General features: G+C 48.5%; 1 protein-coding gene and 1 long non-coding RNA gene across 4 annotated transcripts in view; one reads left to right on the forward strand and one right to left on the reverse strand.

Moving 5' to 3' along the window:
- B3GLCT (beta 3-glucosyltransferase) overlaps positions 1-15,419 on the reverse strand; it is a 523,490-nt gene that overhangs the window by 30,410 nt on the left and 477,661 nt on the right. For all 3 annotated transcript variants that reach the window (XM_089690888.1, XM_089690889.1, XM_089690890.1), the window contains one exon: positions 3,385-3,529. In XM_089690888.1, coding sequence (XP_089547014.1) covers positions 3,385-3,529 — 145 coding nt within the window. The remainder of the gene's footprint in view (positions 1-3,384; positions 3,530-15,419) is intronic.
- Positions 13,307-13,789, forward strand: LOC149451263 (uncharacterized). Its single transcript, XR_016315121.1, has 3 exons — positions 13,307-13,367; positions 13,462-13,557; positions 13,663-13,789. It is a non-coding gene; the product is annotated as an uncharacterized LOC149451263 (long non-coding RNA).

Below are 15,419 nucleotides of genomic sequence, written 5' to 3' on the forward strand. Positions count from 1 at the left end.
ACTAGGGGAAATAGTATATTTTTCAATACAAGGCTGACTTTTTCCTAATAATCCCACATAGGAAAATCACTGTTATAATGTTGTCTCCTTCAGCCTAAAAAAGGCAACTTGCATACAACAAAACCTTCTGTAGAGGTTAAACCTGCCTTGATAATAACAGACCAGGAGAGGTTAGTGTTGAACATGCAGTGTCTAGTGATGCAGCCAGAAACCAGGGCAGCAGAGACAGGGCACTGCTTTGATGCATATAGGCCCTGGCAATATTCTGGATGGCACAAGCACAGCAGGATATACTTCTGTCATCTGGGTTACTCTGTGGAAGAGATGGTTGGTATTTCTGCCTATCATAGGTGCTGCTTATAGGTGAAACCTATTCTTGGCAGTATCTGTGTGATGAAACTAAACCATAGCAATCAGGGCCACTGGGAGGGGTAGAGCTAATCAGTTTATAGAGCTATTGAAACCTGCTGAATAGACCTGGCACCAGAAAGGAAGAAGCCCAGCACTGAACTATTATAGAGAATAAAAGTAGGATTTTCTTTTTTTATGCAGAAGTACACAATGGCAGACATAACCAGGGATCTTTATTACCATAATATGGACATGGTTGGGGATCATTTTTAGCAAAACACATTTGACCTGTTCTCAAAGTCTGATTTAAATCAAGGGCTGCCGCTCTAATTGGGATGCTCCCCTTTCTTGGGCACTCTTGCTTCTTTCTCTGGACCTCCAGAAGGCTTTTGATAATCTGAGGTGGGAATATGTGTTTACTACCTTGAAGGCCTTTGGATTTGGCCCGTCGTTTTTGGTTTGGCTGTGCTCCTTATATGATAATCCCTCAGCTCAGGTCTCCATTAAAGGCTACAAATCTGTGTTTCCGATCCAAAGAGGTACTAGACAGGGCTGTCTGTTGTCCCCACTCCTATTTGCGCTGGCAATTGAGCCTCTGGCTATGGCCATTCGCTCTCATCCCCAAATTCATGGCGTTCATTGCGGACAACAAAACATAAATGTGCCCTATTCACCATTGATGTTCTTATGTATATTACTTCCCCTATGATAACTATCCCTAATTTATTGTCACTATTAAGTCAATTTTCCGCTCTTTCTGGGCTCTTAACTCCCAGGAAACAACAGCCCTTAATGTTTCCTCATCCATGCTTCAGGAACAACAACTTCGTGCTTCATATGATTTAATGGGCAAATAAGTCATTACACTATTTAGGGATACATCTTACCGCTTCAATCGAGATGCCATTTCTGGGCAGCACAGTGGCTAAATGGTTAGCACTACCGCCTGGCAGTTCTAGGGTTGGTGGTTCAAATCCCAGCCACGGCACGTCCTGCCTGGAGTTTGCATGTTTTCCCTGTGCCTGTGTGGGTCTCCTCCGGGTACTCCGGTTTTCTCCCACACTCCAAAGACATGCTGGTAGGTTCATTGGATCCTGTCTAAATTGTCCCTAGTATGTGTATGAATGTGCGTTAGGGACCTTAGATTGTAAGCTCCTTGAGGGTTAGGGACTGATGTGAATGTACAATATATATGTAAAGCGCTGCGTAAATGGATGCGGCTATATAAGTACCTGAATTAAATAAATATCAGGTAAACTACCCTCTCTTCTTTAAAATACTCAAAGATGATCTTAGCCGTTGGGAGGACTATTCTTTATCATGGTTTGGCAGAGTCAATTCTATAAAAATGATGTTTTTACCCAGATTGAGACGTGAATTACGGCATTTACAAGCTGCAGTCCTTTGTTTTATTTGGAATAACAAACAGCCTCAGATGAATCAGAAGGCGCTGTATGCTCCCAGACCTTCGGGGGGGGGGGGGGATATTGGCCTCCTTAATCTCCACGCGTATTTCCAGGCTGCACAAATTGCCCAATTGGCTTACACCACAACTGGGGAAATATTCCCTTTGGGTCTCTATTGAAGCTCTCTCCTGTCACCCTCTTGCTGTTGGGGCGTTGCTTTGGCTTCCTAATCGCTTATGCCCTCCTATACTCTGCCCTACTCTGTCGTTTTCTTTGACAGTTTGGAATAGGGTTCGCCATCGTAAATCATTGGTATCTCCACATACACCTGTAGCTCCGGTTTTTTGTAATCCTAAATTTATGCCTGGCTTGAAGCCGGCCCCTTTTAAATGGTGAATAAAAGTATATATATATATATATAAAATAAAGGCTTGTTGCAGATAGGAGACTATCTTAACGGTTCTTGCATATATTCTATATAATATTTAAAGAAAAATTGCATATGCCTGCCTCTGAAATTTTCAGATATAAGCAGATTGTCTCATTTCTCCGCTCGATGACTGCTTTATTGGATGCATTGCCTTTGCTTACCGCCTTTAAACGTTCTTGCCGGAATAGGGCTTCTCCAAAGGGCCGTATCTCCATAGTATATGCTCTCCTCACTGATCCACTTTGTAAACTTCCTTATATGGAGCACTAGGAAAGTGATCTAGCTGTCAATTATGATTTATCAGATTGGCAAGGTATTGCTTTTGCACTTTCGAAAATTTCTATCAATACTACCTAACTGAAGCAAATTATAAAACTTTGTTGCGCTGGTACTTGTTTCTCACTCGGATTGCGAGGATGCATCCATCTGCTTCTGCGATGTGTTTTTGGCGCTATGGCAGGGTGGGATCTATGTATCACGTCTGGTGGCAGTGTTCACTTGCAATTAGATTTTAGATTCGCATGTTTAACTTGGTAAACTCGGTGACCGGAGTAAATATTTGCAGATCCCCGGAGATAGCGCTCTTTCATAAATTCCCTGATAATGTTCCCAAGAAATCCCGTAAGCTGATCTCTTACATGTTTCTGGAAGCGAGAATCACCATAGATAGACATTGGAAGCAATCTGCTATTTACCTAATTATGTTAAAAAGAAACTAAACTTGATTATGGCCAATGACAAGCTCAAATGTATCCTGCAAAATACTTCGAAGAAATTTGATAGTGTATGGAACCTGTGGATTCAATATATATCTGTTCCTTAATGACTTCTATGCTGACCCTCTCTTCTATTTTTTTCTTTGCTTTCTCTTTTCTTTTCCTCTATTTTGTATTGTTTTGTTTTATATATTGACAAGGCGAAAATCATCTGCTCTCGTCTTAGTGGTACTAAGCGTTTTTTCTTAAACCTAAAGTTGTTCATGGTACAATTTGTTGTTTCTAGTGTCTTATGTTCATATGTCTGATGGTACACTATTTACTGGTACTACCCATTATTGTTGTAAAAACTATTTAATAAAAACCATTGGAAACTAAATCAAGGGCTGCTTGTTCCTTAACAGAACAAGTTTGCTAAGAATGGAGCATGGAAACATACAGGGGATTTAACAGTAATAAGTGTCGTCATGTGTCATCTTACCTGATGAAAGAGCGGACTGTGAGTGACAGGAATTCCTAGGCCACTGGCACACATCCCCAGCACCATATCATCTGGAGCATCATTGCTGTAACACCGACATTTACTTCCTATAAACTCCTTTACTGCTTTCCTGCTGAACACCATTCTACAAAGAGACCAAAAAATACTGTCATATTTTTTGTGTTTCTAAAAGAGAATGTATACAATGACATTTTAACCACATCAAGTCCGGACACTTTCATCCCCTTCCAGTCCAGGCCAATTTTCTGCTTTCAGCACTATCACACTTTGAGTGGCAATTACTCAGTCATGCAAAACTGTACCCACATAAAATTATCTAGTGGTGATCAGAATGCTGGAATGGAGTATGGTGGTGATCAGAACGCTGGTAGGGGGTATGGTGGCGATGAGGATGCTGGTATGGTGTGTGGCGGTGATCTGGACACTGGTATGGCATATGGGGGGGGGGATCAGGATGCTGGTATGGGGCATGACGGTGAGCAGAATGCTGCTATGGTGTATGGCAGTGATCAGGATGCTTGTATGGGGTATGGCAGTGATCAGGATGCTGGTATGGAGGTGATCAGGATGCTGGTATGGAGGTGATCAGAATGTTGGCATCGTGTATGGCAGTGATCAGGATGCTTGTACGGTGGTGATCAGGATGCTGATATGGCTGTGATCAGGATGCAGGTATGGGGTGTGGCGGTGATCAGGGTACTGGTATGGCATATGGCGGTGATCAGGGTGTTTGATATGAGGTATGGCGGTGATCAGGGTGTTAGTTTGTGGTATAGCGGTGATCAGGACACTGGTATGGTGTATGCTGGTGTTTTTGTGCACACTGGAACAGGTGACAGGGACTGGCTGCATTGTTTATTGTCCCTACATTGGGGAAGTGATCAGGGACAATGGGGAAGTGATCAGGGACAATGGGGAAGTGATCGAGTATACTGTGGCTGGCTGACACTGCAGTTTGTGCACATACAAGCATCCTGACCAGTTGCTGTACACTCACAGGCTGCACGATCGCTTCTCTCTGCTCTCACACTGAGAGCAGAGAGAAGCAATCTTTAATTTCCCTTTATAGTGTTTACTATGTGATTATTGTTATGGGACACAGAAATCATATGGTAAAACACCATGCAATATCCTAGACACAGTGGTAATGTGATCCACTGTGTCCAAGTGATATACCTATTGTCGGCCTCCCAGATGTGTGCTCTGTGAGAGATGACCTCCAAAACAGGAATGGTGGAGGCCACTGACATTTTTTTCCTTACTCATCTTTTCTGATTGTTTTTCACTAGTTTTGCATTTGGCTCGGTTCAGTGTCACTACTGGTAGCTTTAGGCAATACCTGGACCCTGCAGAGGTTGCACAGGCAGTCTAACTCTTCCAGGATGGCACACCAATACATGCCATTGCCAGAATGTTTGCTTTGTCTTCCAGCACAGGATCAAGAGAATGGAGGAGATTCCAGGAGACAGGCAGTTACTCTAGGAGTGCTGGACAGGGCTGTAGAAGATCCCTAACCCATCAGCAGGACCGGTATCTGCTCCTTTGTGCAAGGAGAAACAGGATGAGCACTGCCAGACCCCTACAAAATCACCTCCAGCAGGCCACTGGTGTGAATGTTTCTGACCAAATAATCAGAAACAAACTTCATGAGGCTGGCCTGAGGGCCCAACATCCTCTAGTGGGCCCTGTGCTCACTGCATGGACCCATAGAGCTCAATTGGCATTTGCCATTGAACATCAGAATTGGCAGGACTGCATCTGGCGCCCTGTGCTTTTCACAGATGAGAGCAGGTTCACCCTGAGCATGTGACAGACATGAAAAGGTCTGGAGAAGCCGTGGAGAACATTATGCTGCCTGTAACATTGTTTAGCATGACCGTTTTGGTGGTGGGTCAGTGATGGTCTGGGGAGGCTTAAAACCAAAACCACACAACAAAACTATTAAGCGTTGAGGTCTGGAGAACAATAAGGTTTTTTCATGTGTGGGTTTAACCACCTCCCGTCCGCCATATAGTCCAATGACGGGCGCAAGGTGGTTCTCTCGTTCTGATAGGCCGTCTTTTGACGTCCTTCCATTCTCACCGCGCAGCGCAGTGATCGCCGGTGCACTGTGTCCCTCGGACACAGCGGATCACCTATCCATGGAAAGAGCCGAAGATGTCGGCTCGGTCATGTGATCAGCTGTGTCCAATCACAGCTGATCACATGTAAACACGGAAATGCCGGTTATCGGCATTTCTCTCATCTCAAGCTGTCACGCTGACAGCTCGAGAGGAGAGGAGAGCCGGTAATCGGCATTCCGCGGAGGGGACATGTACACTGATCATCAGGGCACTGATGATCAGTGTGCCCTGATGATCAGTGTGGCCCCAGAAGTGCCACCTGTCTGTGTCCATCAGTGCCAGCTGTCAGTGCTGAACAGTGCCACGTGCCAGTGCCCATCAGTGCCACATCAATGCCACATATCAGTGCCCATCTGAGCTGCCCTTCAGTGCCACCCATCAATGCCAATCCGTGCTGCCAATCAGTGCCGCCTATTAGCGCGCATCAGTGCCGCCTATCAGTGCCAGTCAGTGCCGCCTATCAGTGCTAGTCAGTGCCCAGTGCCACCTATCAGTGTCCATCAGTGCATCTTATCAGTGCTCACCACTGCAGCCTCATTAGCGTATATCAGTGAAGGAGAAAAATCACTTACAAAATTTTATAACAAAAACTAAGAAAAAACATTTTTTTTCAATATTTTCAGTGTTTTTTGGTTTAAGAAAAAATAAAAAACCCAGAGGTGATTAAATACAGTTGCAAGAAAAAGTATGTGAATCCCTTGGGATTACGTGGAGTTTTGCATGAATTGAGCATAAAATGTGCTCTGAACGTCATCTAAGTCACAACAATAGAAGAACACAGTCTGCTGAACAAAATACTACACAACTATTAGATGTTGCCATGGTTTAATTGCATATAACACGTAAACATTCACAGTGCAGGGAGGAAAAAGTATGTGGACCTTTGGACTTAATAAGTGGTTGACCCTCCTTTGGCAGCAATAACCTCAACCAAACGTTTCCTGTAGTTGCAGATCAGACCTGCACAACGATCTGGAGTAATTTTGGATCACTCCTCTTCACAAAACTGTTTCAGTGTAGCAATATTCTTGGGATGTCTGGTGTGAATCGCTCTCTTAAGGTCATGCCACAGCATTTCAATCTGGTTTAGGTCAGGACTCTAATTGGGCCACTCCAGATGGCGTATTCTGTGCTGTTGCAGCCATTGTTTTGTTGAATTACTTGTATGCTTTGGGTCATTGTCCTGTTGCATCACTCATCCTCTGCGGAGCTTCAGTTGGCGGACAGATGGTCGTACGTTTTCCTGCAAAATGCCTTGATAAACTCTGGAACTCATTTTCTCATCAATGACAACAATCCGTCCAGGCCCTGAGGCAGCAAAGCAGCCCCAAACCATGATGCTCCCTCCGCCATGTTTTACAGTGGGGGTGAGATTTTGATGTTGGTGTGCTGTGCCTTTTTTTCTCCACACATAGTGTTGTGTGTTCTTCCCAAACAACTCAATCTTGGTTTCATCTGTCCACAGTATATTTTGCCAGCAGTGCTGTGGAACATCCAGGTGCTCTTTTGCAAACTTCAAATGTGCTGCAATATTCTTTTTGGACAGCAATGGCTTCCTCCGTGGTGTCCTCCCATGTACTCCATTCTTGTTTAATGTTTTCCTTATTGTAGCTGTGTCAACAAAAATGTTAGCATGTGCCAGAGATTTCTGTAGGTCTTTAGCTGACACTCTGGGATTCTTCTTTACCTCATGCAGCATTCTGCGCTGTGCTCTTGCAGTCATTTTTACAGGACGACCAAGCCTAGGGAGAGTAGCAACAGTGCTAAACTTTCTCCATTTGTAGACAGTCTGTCTTACCGTGGAAACATGAACATCAAGGCTTTTGGAGATGCTTTTGTAACCCTTTCCAGCTTCATGCAAGTCAACAATTCTTGATCGTAGGTCTTCTGAGAGCTCTTTTCTGCGAGGCATGGTTCACATTAGACAGTGCTTCTTGAAACCAGTAAACCCAAAACAGGTGTGTGTTTTTTAAGGGAAGGACAGCTGTCAGCAACATATCCAGTATCATCACACTGATTGGAGTCAAGGTTGGCTCACTCCTGGCTCCAATTAGCTCTGGGAGAAGTCATTAAGTTAGGGCCTCACATACTTTTTCCTCCCTGCACTGTGAATGTTTACATGTTATGTGCAATTAAACCATGGCAACATCTAATGTTTGTGTAGTATTATGTTCAGCAGACTGTGTTCTTCTATTGTTGTGACTTAGATGATGTTCAGAGCACATTTTATGCCCAATTCATGCAAAACTCCACGTAATCCCAAGGGTTCACATACTTTTTCTTGCAACTGTACCACCAAAATAAAGCTCTATCTGTCAAAAAAAATGATAAAAATTGCATATGGGTACAGTGTTGCATGACCGCGCAATTGTCATTCAAAGTGTGACAGCGCTGAGAGCTGGAAATTGGCCTGGGCAGGAAGGGGGTATAAGTGCCCTATAGGCTAGTGGTTAACAACACTTTAAAGACATACACAATGTGATAAAAGTTGTATGCTCTTCCCCTGAATCTTCCACCCGTTAGTTAGACTTAGAGATGAGCGAAGTATTCAAAAATTCGATTCAGCTGATTCGGCGAATTCGAGGAATAAATTTGATTCGAGGCGAATATATTCGCTGCGAATTTAACTTATAAAAGGGTGTTTCTAGGCTTCAGAGAGCCTTTATATTAGTGCAGAACACTGTACCTTTAATTTAAATGCCCTTGGAGTCTGCTGGGGAAGAGAAATAATACTGTCAGTCAGTATGACATGCAGATGAGTGCCGTCGATCTTAGAATCACCGCACACTTCACTCATTTGGGCAGTCACGGGGCCAAAACCAGAGTGTGGAGCCACAGTGTGGCGGTGGAGGCAGCAGCAATGGGAGGCAATACAGCACCCTATGACAAAAATGGAACCCACCAGCAGTGTGAGGAGACCTGAAAGTGGCACATGGCAGAGTGTGGCGATGGAGACAGCAGCAATGGGAGGCCGTACAGGGACCCATGACACACTCTGTACCTGGCAGCAGCATGAGGAGGCGGTACAGGGGCCCATGGCAGATTACAGGCCTGGCAGCAATGGGAGGCCCGTAATCTGCCAGCACCCTATGACAAAATGGAACACACCAGCAGTGTGAGGAGACCTGAAAGTGGCACATGGCAGAGTGTGGCGATGGAGACAGCAGCAATGGGAGGCCGTACAGGGACCCATGACAGATTACGGGCCTGGCAGCAGCATGAGGAGGCGGTACAGGGGCCCATGGCAGATTACGGGCCTGGCAGCAGCAATGGGAGGCCCGTAATCTGCCAGCACCCTATGACAAAATGGAACCCACCAGCAGTGTGAGGAGACCTGAAAGTGGCACATGTTTGGGGCATGATTCATGGCGGATTTAGTCAGTTGTGTCAGGAACTTGTGGTTTGAAATCCAGACTAATCCACGCCTGATTCATTTTCACAAACGTGAGTCTCTCCACACTTTGGGTGGACAGTCGTGTCCTCCGCGGAGTTACAGTACCTCCTGCCGCACTAAACACGCGCTCCGATGCCACGCTACTGGCCAGGCATGACAGCCTTTCAAGGGCAAATTCAGCTAGTTGGGGCCAAAGGTCAAGTTTTGTTGCCCAGTAGTCAAGGGGATTGTCTACCTCGGTTGGCAGGGTGCTGTCCAAGTAGGCCCAAGCCTGTTGTTTGAGGTCCTGCTCCAGGTCCACCTGATGCTGCTGCTGCTGCAGCTGGTTAGTAGTTTCCTCACTGCGCTGGTGAAGAAAGCTACTCATCATCGACTGCAGACTGAGGCAGCCGCTGCTGGTGGAGCTGCCACTGCTCCTACCACCCCACCCCTCCCCTGCTGCCATGGCAGTGGAACGCGAGCGCACAGGGCCCACAGTGTCTGAGGATGGACGTTGGCGCAGAAAGGCAGAGACCAACTGACTACATAGGTGGTTTTTATAGTACTTTATTTTGGCCTCCCTCTCAGCAGGTGTGAAAAAGGCCACCATTTTTGAACGGTAGTGAGGGTCCAACAAGGTGGACAGCCAAAAGTCATCCCTCTGTCTGATGGTTATTATTCGGCTGTCGCTACGCAAGCAACCAAGCATGCTATGGGCCATTTGTGCCAAGGAATGCGAGGGACTCCCTGCCTCCATCTCCACAGCATACTGCCACGGTGCGTCTGGGTCCTCTGTCTCCTCCTCCTCCTCCTCTACCAGATGCTCCTGCTCCTCCACTCCTGTCCGCTGAGTGGAAAAACCACCCATTTCACTCAATAATTCCTGAGCACCAATGTCCTCCTCCTCTTCTACCTGTCCTGCCTCCACAGGGGTCATGTGTGCGTTGAGATCTGTGCGCCACGTCTACCGCACCCTGACCAGCCATTGTTAACAGCATTTGTTCCAGGACGTGCAACAGAGGAATGACGTCGTTCATCCCATAGTCCTGCCGACTCACGAATAGCGTGGCCTCCTCAAAGGGCCTGAGCAAGCGGCAGGTGTCACGCATGAGCTGCCAATGGCTGACATCTAAGTTACACAGGGGAGTACCTTTATCCGCTTGTAACATCAAGAAATCGGTGATGGCCTTTCGCTGTTCGTAAAGGTGGTCTAACATATGTAGGGTTGAATTCCACCTTGTTGCAACGTCACAGAATGAGGAGTCGGTACGGGTGGCACATGGCAGAGTGTGGCGATAGAGACAGCAGCAATGGGAGGCCGTACAGGGACCCATGAGAGACTCTGGACCTGGCAGCAGCATGAGGAGGCGGTATGGGGGCCAATGGCAGATTACGGGCCTGGCAGCAGCAATGGGAGGCCGGTAATCTGCCAGCACCCTATGACAAAATGGAACACACCAGCAGTGTGAGGAGACCTGAAAGTGGCACATGGCAGAGTGTGGCGATGGAGACAGCAGCAATGGGAGGCCGTACAGGGACCCATGAGACACTGTGGACCTGGCAGCAGCATGAGGAGGCGGTACAGGGGCCCATGGCAGATTACAGGCCTGGCAGCAGCAATGGGAGGCCCGTAATCTGCCAGCACCCTATGACAAAATGGAACACACCAGCAGTGTGAGGAGACCTGAAAGTGGCACATGGCAGAGTGTGGCGATGGAGACAGCAGCAATGGGAGGCCGTACAGGGACCCATGAGAGACTCTGGACCCGGCAGCAGCATGAGGAGGCGGTACGGGGGCCCATGGCAGATTACGGGCCTGGCAGCAGCAATGGGAGGCCCGAAATCTGCCAGCACCCTATGACAAAATGGAACACACCAGCAGTGTGAGGAGACCTGAAAGTGGCACATGGCAGAGTGTGGCGATGGAGACAGCAGCAAAGGGAGGCCGTACAGGGACCCATGAGACACTGTGGACCTGGCAGCAGCATGAGGAGGCGGTACGGGGGCCCATGGCAGATTACGGGCCTGGCAGCAGCAATGGGAGGCCCGTAATCTGCCAGCACCCTATGACAAAATGGAACACACCAGCAGTGTGAGGAGACCTGAAAGTGGCACATGGCAGAGTGTGGCGATGGAGACAGCAGCAATGGGAGGCCGTACAGGGACCCATGAGACACTGTGGACCTGGCAGCAGCATGAGGAGGCGGTACGGGGGCCCATGGCAGATTACGGGCCTGGCAGCAGCAATGGGAGGCCCGTAATCTGCCAGCACCCTATGACAAAATGGAACACACCAGCAGTGTGAGGAGACCTGAAAGTGGCACATGGCAGAGTGTGGCGATAGAGACAGCAGCAATGGGAGGCCGTACAGGGACCCATGAGACAATGTGGACCTGGCAGCAGCATGAGGAGGCGGTACAGGGGCCCATGGCAGATTACAGGCCTGGCAGCAGCAATGGGAGGCCCGTAATCTGCCAGCACCCTATGACAAAATGGAACACACCAGCAGCGTGAGGAGACCTGAAAGTGGCACATGGCAGAGTGTGGCGATGGAGACAGCAGCAATGGGAGGCCGTACAGGGACCCATGAGACACTGTGGATCTGGCAGCAGCATGAGGAGGCGGTACGGGGGCCCATGGCAGATTACGGGCCTGGCAGCAGCAGTGGGAGGCCCGTAATCTGCCAGCACCCTATGACAAAATGGAACACACCAGCAGTGTGAGGAGACCTGAAAGTGGCACATGGCAGAGTGTGGCGATGGAGACAGCAGCAATGGGAGGCCGTACAGGGACCCATGAGAGACTCTGGACCTGGCAGCAGCATGAGGAGGCGGTACGGGGGCCCATGGCAGATTACGGGCCTGGCAGCAGCAATGGGAGGCCCGTAATCTGCCAGCACCCTATGACAAAATGGAACACACCAGCAGTGTGAGGAGACCTGAAAGTGGCACATGGCAGAGTGTGGCGATGGAGACAGCAGCAATGGGAGGCCGTACAGGGACCCATGAGAGACTCTGGACCTGGCAGCAGCATGAGGAGGCGGTACGGGGGCCCATGGCAGATTACGGGCCTGGCAGCAGCAATGGGAGGCCCGTAATCTGCCAGCACCCTATGACAAAATGGAACACACCAGCAGTGTGAGGAGACCTGAAAGTGGCACATGGCAGAGTGTGGCGATGGAGACAGCAGCAATGGGAGGCCGTACAGGGACCCATGAGACACTGTGGACCTGGCAGCAGCATGAGGAGGTGGTACAGGGGCCCATGGCAGATTACAGGCCTGGCAGCAGCAATGGGAGGCCCGTAATCTGCCAGCACCCTATGACAAAATGGAACACACCAGCAGTGTGAGGAGACCTGAAAGTGGCACATGGCAGAGTGTGGCGATGGAGACAGCAGCAATGGGAGGCCGTACAGGGACCCATGAGAGAATGTGGACCTGGCAGCAGCATGAGGAGGCGGTACAGGGGCCCATGGCAGATTACGGGCCTGGCAGCAGCAATGGGAGGCCCGAAATCTGCCAGCACCCTATGACAAAATGGAACACACCAGCAGTGTGAGGAGACCTGAAAGTGGCACATGTTTGGGGCATGATTCATGGCGGATTTAGTCAGTTGTGTCAGGAACTGGTGGTTTGAAATCCAGACTAATCCACGCCTGATTCATTTTCACAAACGTGAGTCTCTCCACACTTTGGGTGGACAGTCGTGTCCTCCGCGGAGTTACAATACCTCCTGCCGCACTAAACACGCGCTCCGATGCCACGCTACTGGCCGGGCATGACAGCCTTTCAAGGGCAAATTCAGCTAGTTGGGGCCAAAGGTCAAGTTTCGTTGCCCAGTAGTCAAGGGGATTGTCTACCTCGGTTGGCAGGGTGCTGTCCAAGTAGGCCCAAGCCTGTTGTTTGAGGTCCTGCTCCAGGTCCACCTGATGCTGCTGCTGCTGCGGCTGGTTAGTAGTTTCCTCACTGCGCTGGTGAAGAAAGCTACTCATCATCGACTGCAGACTGAGGCAGCCGCTGCTGGTGGAGCTGCCACTGCTCCTACCACCCCACCCCTCCCCTGCTGCCATGGCAGCGGAACGCGAGCGCACAGGGCCCACAGTGTCTGTGGGCCTAATTTACCCTGTATACTAGGGGAATTTTTTGGAAACCCTCTTTGGAGGATAATCTACATGTATATATATATATATACGCTATCCTATTCAGGCATTTTTTGCTGTGACATAGCCACATCCTTATAAAACCGCAATAACCTTCTCTAATTGAGCAATTTTTGGAAACCCTGTATTGGGTATATTAAACTCAGGTATCCACGGCCTGCTATATGCTACATACACATTATATATGTGTTTGGAATCCACGCACTGTGACTACCTGGCTCCTCACCCCCATAAGCATTTTTGAAAAAGCATCAAGGACCTGATCCTATTTCAAGTTGACAGGAGTCTTCTTGATCTTTATTGATGGTAATATATCCACATTTTGTGTGTGTTCTGTTTTCGGGGTCACTTGATGCCTATGATCTATATATTCATCATTTTTTTCTATATATATCCTCAGAATCATTTGGTACTGTGGACCTTGTTTTACTTGGGGTGGCTATCCAGGAAGTCCCTACATTTGAGAAGCGGGCATGATAGTCTCATTATTGAGAAGGTAATAGTAGTATCCATTGACTAATGTGGAGGGAGGCCTGGTGATTTTTGGATGTGAATTGGTTTTCATATTCCTATACATACATTATGTATTTTTGTGTTCCAGCTCTTACATTCCAGGAGGTCCCTGACATATATGGGGAACACATCTGTTGAACACATGGTTTACTCGAATTTAAGTGGGAAACCCACGGAAATCCAGGATAACTATCGCATCATTACACAACTCTGCCTTCTATGGTGCTCTATTTGCTAAGATGACCCTAAATTGAAGACGCTAAGTGTTTTTTAACATGATTTTTTTTTATTATTCTTTTCATATGTACACCGTGCTTATGTTTAACCTCCCTATGATCTATGTGATCAAATAAAGTATTGTTAAAAATTCTTTTGAATTCATATTACTCCGCGTGGATCATCTAGTAACCTGCTTTTTTAGGTAGGGGTGTTCTTGTCACACTACCATATTGTTTAGTAGAGCTGCCACTGCTCCTACCACCCCACCCCTCCCCTGCTGCCATGGCAGTGGAACGCGAGCGCACAGGGCCCACAGTGTCTGAGGATGGACGTTGGTGCAGAAAGGCAGAGACCAACTGACTACATAGGTGGTTTTTATAGTACGTTATTTTGGCCTCCCTCTCAGCAGGTGTGAAAAAGGCCACCATTTTTGAACGGTAGCGAGGGTCCAACAAGGTGGACAGCCAAAAGTCATCCCTCTGTCTGATGGTTATTATTCGGCTGTCGCTACGCAAGCAACCGAGCATGCTATGGGCCATTTGTGCCAAGGAATGCGAGGGACTCCCTGCCTCCATCTCCACAGCATACTGCCACGGTGCGTCTGGGTCCTCTGTCTCCTCCTCCTCCTCTACCAGATGCTCCTGCTCCTCCACTCCTGTCCGCTGAGTGGAAAAACCACCCATTTCACTCAATAATTCCTGAGCACCAATGTCCTCCTCTACCTCCTCCTCTTCTTCCTGTCCTGCCCCCACAGGGGTCATGTGGCGTTGAGATCTGTGCGCCACGTCTACCGCACCCTGACCAGCCATTGTTAACAGCATTTGTTCCAGGACGTGCAACAGAGGAATGACATCGTTCATCCCATAGTCCTGCCGACTCACGAATAGCGTGGCCTCCTCAAAGGGCCTGAGCAAGCGGCAGGTGTCACGCATGAGCTGCCAATGGCTGACATCGAAGTTACACAGGGGAGTACCTTTATCCGCTTGTAACATCAGGAAATCGGTGATGGCCTTTCGTTGTTCGTAAAGGCGGTCTAACATGTGTAGGGTTGAATTCCACCTTGTTGCAACGTCGCAGATCAGGCGATGCTGTGGAATTCCGTTCTGCCGCTGCAGCTCAAGGAGGGTGTGCTTTGCGGTGTAGGAATGGCTGAAATGCATGCAAAGTTTACGTGACATTTTAAGGATGTCTTGCAGTGGGATGGTGGATTTTAGGAACCGCTTGACAACCAGATTGAACACGTGAGCCATGCATGGCGCATGGCACAACCTTCCTTGACGCAGAGCAGACACCATGTTCTTTCCGTTGTCGGTCAACATGGTTCCGATTTTCAGTTTGCGCGGAGATAGCCATCTGTCGATTTCTCTGTTCATTACACTCAGAAGTTCCTCCCCTGTGTGACTACGTTCGCCAAGGCATACCAGGTGCAGCACAGCGTGACACCGTTGCGCCCTGCACATGTGATATGCCGGTCGGGTAATGGGACTTGGCACTGGGGTGGCGGCTGAGGACACGGCGGAAGAAGAGGTGGTAGAGGCGGACATCTTTGCCGGACCAAGGACGTGCAAGCGTGGAGGCAAAAGCGGCGTGACCTGTCCAAGTTGCTGGTGCGGCTGTGACGGCACC

The sequence above is a fragment of the Staurois parvus genome, unplaced genomic scaffold (assembly GCF_062004578.1).
Source record: "Staurois parvus isolate SC_StPar_1 unplaced genomic scaffold, SC_StPar_1.0 ptg000544l, whole genome shotgun sequence".
NCBI lineage: Eukaryota > Metazoa > Chordata > Amphibia > Anura > Ranidae > Staurois > Staurois parvus.